The 7064-nt window shown below is 42.7% G+C and overlaps 1 protein-coding gene across 1 annotated transcript; it reads left to right on the top strand.

Annotated features, from left to right (window-relative positions):
* Nucleotides 1-1806: 1806 nt before the first annotated feature.
* Nucleotides 1807-6846, top strand: LOC135541525 (zinc finger and SCAN domain-containing protein 2-like). The gene is made up of 2 exons (XM_064967837.1): nt 1807-2134; nt 3460-6846. The coding sequence occupies exons 1-2, from the start codon at nt 1942-1944 to the stop codon at nt 4440-4442; spliced, it is 1176 nt and encodes a 391-aa protein (XP_064823909.1). The 5' UTR covers nt 1807-1941; the 3' UTR covers nt 4443-6846.
* The last annotated feature ends 218 nt before the right edge of the window (nt 6847-7064 follow it).

Raw genomic sequence — 7064 nt, forward strand, 5'->3', positions numbered from 1 at the left:
CTGCGGGGCCAGATGGATCACCAGGACGTGTGCTCCGGGCATGTGCTGACCAACTGGCAGGTGTCTTCACTGACATTTTCAGCATGTCCCTGATTGAGTCTGTAATACCAACATGCTTCACGCAGACCACCATAGTCCCTGTGCCCAAGAACACAAAGGCAACCTGCCTAAATGACTACAGACCCATGGCACTCACATCCGTAGCCATGAAGTGCTTTGAATCACCATTATCCCAGAAACCCTAGACCCACTCCAATTTGCATACCGCCCAAACAGATCCACAGATGATGCAATCTCTATTGAGAATGCTATTCATTGACTACAGCTCAGCGTTCAACACCATAGTACCCTCAAAGCTCATAACTAAGCAAAGGATCCTGGGACTAAACACCTCCCTCTGCAACTGGATCCTGGACTTCCTGACGGGCCACACCCAGGTGGTGAGGGTAGGTAGCAACACATCTGCCACGCTGATCCTCAACACTGGAGCTCCCCAGGGGTGCGTGCTCAGTCCCCTCCTGTACTCCCTGTTCACCCACGACTCTGTGGCAAGGCACGATTCCAACACCATCATTAAATTTGCTGACGAGACAACAGTGGTAGGCCTGATCACCGACAACGATGAGACAGCCTATAGGGAGGAGGTCAGAGACCTGGCCGGGTGGTGCCAGAATAACAACCCATCCCTCAACATAACCAAGACTAAGGAGATTATTGTGGACTAAAGGAAAAGGAGGACCAAACACGTCCCCATTCTCATCGACAGTGCTGTAGTGGAGCGGGTTTAGAGCTTCATATTCCTTGGTGTCCACATCAACAACACACTAGAATGGTCCAAACACACCAAGACAGTTGTGAAGAGGGCACGACAAAGCCTATTCCCCCTCAGGAAACTAAAAAGATTTGACATGGGCCCTGAGATCCTCAAAAGGTTCTACAGCTGCACCATTGAGAGCATCCTGACCGGTTGCATCACTGCCTGGTATGGCAATTGCTCGGCCTCTGACCGCAAGGCACTTCAGAGGGGAGTGCGTACAGCCCAGTACATCACTGGGGCAAAGTTGCCTGCCATCCAGGACCTCTACACCAGGCGGTGTCAGAGGAAGGCCCTGAAAATTGTCAAAGACCACAGCCACCCCAGTTATAGACTGTTCTCTCTACTACTGCATGGCAAGCAGTACCGGAGTGCCAAGTCTAGGACAAAAAGGCTTCTCAACAGTTTTTACCCCCAAGCCATAAGACTCCTGAACAGGTAACCAAATGATTACCCGGACTATTTGCATTGTGTGCCCCCACCCCAACCCCTCTTTTATGCTGCTGCTACTCTCTGTTTATCTTATATGCATAGTCACTTTAACTATACATTCTTGTACATACTACCTCAATTGGCCTGACCAACCAGTGCTCCCGCACATTGGCTAACCGGGCTATTTGCATTGTGTCCCACCACCCGCCAACCCCTCTTTTTACGCTACTGCTACTCTCTGTTCATCATATATGCATAGTCACTTTAACCATACACACATGTACATACTACCTCAATAAGCCTGACTAACCGGTGTCTGTATACAGCCTTGCTATTCTTATTTTCAAATGTCTTTTTACTGTTGTTTTATTTCTTTACTTACCTACACACACACATATACTTTTTTTCTCCGCACTATTGGTTAGAGCCTGTAAGTCAGCATTTCACTGCGCACGTGACAAAAACTTTGATTTGACTTAATAGTGAACAAAATATGCAATTCACTCTCCGACCTGTGAAGGGCAGCATACGCAATAAAGCGTCTAGTACGTCTGCCGGGAAACCACACGAAGAAGAAGAGTTAGCCTTGTTTACAGATACAACAGGAAAATGTCTTTGCTGTTTACCTCGAGGGGGATGGCTAGCTAGCCAGCTTCCACAGAAAATAGGCTAAACGTTTCTTACTTTCCCTCAAAATGTCTAAAATGCAGCTGTTACAGGATTATCTAAACGAGCGATTAACAGCGGTGGCTGTTGAGATATTTGGGGCAGTGGAAAATACCATAGCAGAGTACCAGGAAGAAATCTCCCGTTCGAAGGAGGAGATCGATCGTCTACGGAAGCTGCTGGATTTGGTTTTCCAACCCGACATAATGTTACATAGAGCAGGTCAGTAGTGAATGATGACCGCTGCTAGATCAATCAGTGTGATTGAACCAGTAATCAACCGATTAACCAACGTTTGCTGATTCTACTAAACAAAAATATAAACGCAAGTGTTGGTCACATGTTTCAAGAGTTGAAATAAAATATCCCAGAAATGTTCCATACACACAAAAAGCTTTTCTCTCAAGTTTTGGGAATAAATGTATTTACTTTCTTGTTTAGTGGGCGTTTCTCCTTTACCAAGATAAACCATCCACCTGACAGGTGTGACATATCAAGAAGCTGATTTAAACAGCATGATCATTACACAAGTGCACCTTGTGCTGGTGACAAAAGGCCACTCTAAAATGTGCAATTTTGTCACACAACACAATGCCACAGATGCCTCAAGTTGAGGGAGTGTGCAATTGGCATGCTGACTGCAGGAATGTCCGCCAGAGTTGTTGCCAGAGAATTGAATGGTAATTTTTCTACCATATTCCACCTCCAATCTCATTTTAGAGAATTTGGCATTACGTCAACTGGCATCACAACCGCAGACCACGTGTATGGTGTCATGTGGATGAGCGGTTTGCTTATGTCAACATTGTGAACAGAGTGCCCCATGGTGGGGTTACGGTATGGGCAGGCGTAATCTACGAACACGTAGAATTTTATTGATGGCAATTTGAATGCACATAGATACCTTGATGAGTTCCTGAGGCCCATTGTCATACCATTCATCCGCCACCATCACTTCATGTTTCAGCATGATAATGCACGGCCCCATGTCGCAAGGATCTGTACACAATTCCTGGAAGATGAAAATGTTCCAGTTCTTCCATGGCCTGAGTACTCCCCAGACATGTCACCTATTGAGCATTTTGGAATAGTCTGGATTGACGTGTATGACAGCATTTTACTGTTTATGCCAATGTCCAGCAACTTAACACAACAATTGAAAAGGAGTGGGAAAACATTCCACAGTTCCAACATTCCACAATCTACAGCTTAATCAACTCTATGCGAAGGAATTGTGTTGCGCTGCTTTGAGGCAAATGGTGATCACACCAGATACTGACTGGTTTTCTGATTCACGCCCCTATTTTTGTAAAGGTATCTGACCAACAGATGCATATCTGCATTCCCAGTCATGAGAAATATGTAAATTAGGGGCTAATGAATTCATTTCAATTGACTAATTTCCTTATATGAACTGTAACTCAGTAAAATCTTTGAATTTGTTGGATGTTGCGTTATATATTTTTGTTCAGTATATATGAACATTAATATTCATTTGAACTTGGCTCAGAGCTATTGAATACTAATAATTTATCCTTTTGTCTCAGATCCCCAGCAGCTCACATTTCCAGTACCTGGAGAAGTTCCCCCTGAGAAGCAGCACTGTGACCAGGAGTGGAGCACCAGTCCGGGCCAGGGCAACCCAGAGCCCAAACCGATTAAAGAGGAACAGGAGGAGTTTGGGACCAGTCAGGAGGAAGAGCAGCTTCAGGGGCTGGAGTCTGATACCAAAGAGTTCATATTAATTTCTACCTGTGTGAAAAGGGACTGTGATCAGAACCCATCCCAGTCCTCACATCTTTACCAAATCCATACTGTGGAGAACAGAGATAGGGACTCTCTACCCACCAAAACAATTGAACAAGACATCAAAACAGAACATGGAGAGGCCTACGGAGAATCCGAACCAAACAATGAATTACAGCCCCTTTCTCCAGTAAATTCAGACTGTTCTGCAGCTCAGATTGGGAACAGTGAAAGTGACAATGGTGTGGATGGTGGAGGACTAATGTCAGGGTTACAGCCACTTAAATCAAAGAGAACATTGACAAAGAAAGGACAAAGCTCTAAGACCAGGGAAGCCAGTGAGTTGAAAGTTCCATTGAGGGCGGCTCACTCAGGGGAGAGACCACACAGGTGTCCCGTCTGCAGGAAATGCTTTCTGAAAAGTAGCATTTTAAAAACTCATCAGAGAATTCACACTGGCATGAAACCATATTGCTGTAATGTATGTGGCAAAAGTTTCAGAGAAAAGGGAACTTTGACAGAACATATGAGAAGTCACACTGGGGAGAAACCATATCAGTGCAAAGATTGTGGCAAATGCTTTATCCGGATTAGAAACCTGACAGACCATATGAGGATACATACTGGAGAGAAACCGTATCAGTGCAGTGATTGTGGCAAATGCTTCAGTCAGAAGAAAACCCTGACCATACATATGAGGACAGTACACTGGAGAGAAACTGTATCCGTGCAAAGAATGTGGCAAATGCTTCAGCCAGATGAAAAGCCTGAAAGGCCATATTAGGTTTCACACAGGTGAGATGCACCATCAGATGAGAGACCATATAAGTGCCCCATGTGTGTCGAATGCTTCAGATCAGCAAGTCATCTAAAATGGCACCAGCGAAGACATCACACAGGAGAGAAACCACGTTGCTGACTTTGTGGTAAATGCTTCACTTGTAAGAACTGAGGAGGAGAATGAACCCAGAGGGATAAACATGACAGTGCTGCTGGGGCAAAGTCGTACTCTCACTTGTAGGAGGACCTTTCCATTGTAAAACACTGATGTTTCATAACCCTTCTGAGCATGGCCCAAATGTATATAATATGTTTTGTAAAACTTAGTTATTTTGATTTTTAAATTTGTTCCAACATTAATCCTCTCCCCCACTTGGACTATCCCCTATAAAGTCACAGCAATCTAGTACATTGGTGTTATCTAAATACATTAAAGGATGTTTACATTTTGAGGGTGTGACGATCAGGGTTGGGTTTAATTCCATTTAAATTCCATTCAATTCAGGAAGTTAATTGAAATTCCAATTCTCCTCAACACTTTTCAATTATGAAGATGTGGAATTGGAATTTGGTTTATTTTCTGAATTGACTGGATTTTTAAATGGAATTCATCCCTGATGATGATCATCCTATGTCATCATCACTTAATATAAAGCCTTGCTTATTATATAAATGACCAGACATGACAAACGGTTTATGATAAGAAGCCCGATATGTTGATAGTTGATCACCTGGGAAAATAAACGCGTTTGAGATTGAGGGACTTCTATTCATCTGGACCGGTGCCCTGGTAGTCGTGTTTTGCACCATGTGAAAGTTGATTGCATTTGTTTTGGAACCGTGCTGCCTCCCGGGCATGAGCCAGGTTCCCAATTCAAAGCCCACGGTGAAGTCGGCTAAAAACAAAAGTGACGTAATTTAGCATGTGGCATAATGAGTAGGATTCTGTGTTTTCACATGCAGAAGTGATTAGTTTAAAAAAAATCAAAAGCATCTGCCTTCCCAATGAAAACTAGTTTGAAAATTCAAACATAATTTATGGGAAAGAGAATTATGTTCTGGCCGATTCACCATGCTTCCTTGTTGGCGACATGACCAAGCAGTGCAGATTACTATTTCATTTGAGAAGGTTGCTTTTTCCTCACCGCTTTTGGCCTTTCATGTCATGGGCCATAAACTGCTGCCTCAGCGTAATGGAATCCGCCCATTGGCACGTTGGAAATTGGTTTGGCGCCAAAACCTTCTGTAGTGAGTCTCTCCGATAATATTACTCTGTCTGTTAATGCATTTAACGATCAGAAAGTTCTACTAAAATGTGATCAGGTGTAACATTTAAAACGTGAAGGCTAATTTAAATAAATGTGAATGATTACCTTGTTTATTCCTGTGATTGTTGAGGGTGGTCTGTCCATTTCCTGATCAGAGTTTGACAGGTAAACAGTGGGAGTGTTCGAGTGCATGGTTAATTCATGGTACGGGGTACTCGGAAGTAGCATATTCCTGGGAGGGACTTATAAAGCATGTTGTAGCACCTTTATAAGTCCCTCCCGGGAATATTACACATGTATTGTAATAGTTGCCTTTGTCAATTGATCACCATTTTGTGAATGTATTCTCATTGGCCGTTGCATTATGGGTAGCTGTATTTAAACCTTGCCATTTCGTTGTTTGAGACAGGACAGAGCCCGGGAAAGGTTGGCATGCTGCTGGGTTAATTGACATTATTGTAGCCTGGATTTTTCTTTGAACAAGCTCTTATGTGGAACAGTTTATGATCCTGTTGCAACCAACAGCCTATTTTGTTTTGTAAATATTGTAAAACTTTTCCCACTATTTCCTCACTGCAAATAAAAAGCCTCACCCTGAGCAGAAAATCAGCTTTATATTGTCTTGCCGATTCCGGTTAAAAGTCCAACTGCTGGGTCAACATCAGGAAGGGGAACGGGCTTCAGATTTGAAAACATGCTAACTTTATACCTGTAGTAGGAGGACAAACAAACCCATCAGGTCAATGATATTGGCTGAATATATTAAGGGATAAACATGCACTACATTGTAGAAGCCCGCAATGTTGTACCTAACAGAATGCATTTTTAAGCATACATGTATGTAGTTACCTTCCTTTTGCTTAGAATTATACACAATACATTTCAGTGACTGTCTTGTAGCTGTACTAAAATCAGCACATATTTGTTTCATGCAGAAGGCACCTGGTTCAAATGTTGGACTGTCACCTCACCAGCTCTAGTCTGTCATTACCTCTTATGTCTGTGTAGCGGGTTTGACACCGCTGCATGGTGTTCTTTCTCATAAACCTGACATGGCATTACATGGACTGGGGCTATGTTGTTGTGAGTATCTTAGAGTGGATTGGTGTATCATGCTTCTTCTTAATAAAATGTTTTAATTAGTTTATCATTTTTACGTTTTTGTTGTAGGTTATTTTTATAGATTTGTTAGTACAGGGGCGCAAATAAATGGAGTAGTTTTTCAACCTTTATTATTAGTCATACATCAGGTAGAGATGAGTTGTAGGATATTTCACAGTGAATATATTTGTGAATATATATAGTGGAAAGTTAGTCCACAACTTTTGCTGTGTGTTTGATTTGCATTATAGAATTGG

The sequence above is a fragment of the Oncorhynchus masou genome, chromosome 6, assembly GCF_036934945.1.
Source record: "Oncorhynchus masou masou isolate Uvic2021 chromosome 6, UVic_Omas_1.1, whole genome shotgun sequence".
Classification (NCBI taxonomy): Eukaryota; Metazoa; Chordata; class Actinopteri; order Salmoniformes; family Salmonidae; genus Oncorhynchus; species Oncorhynchus masou.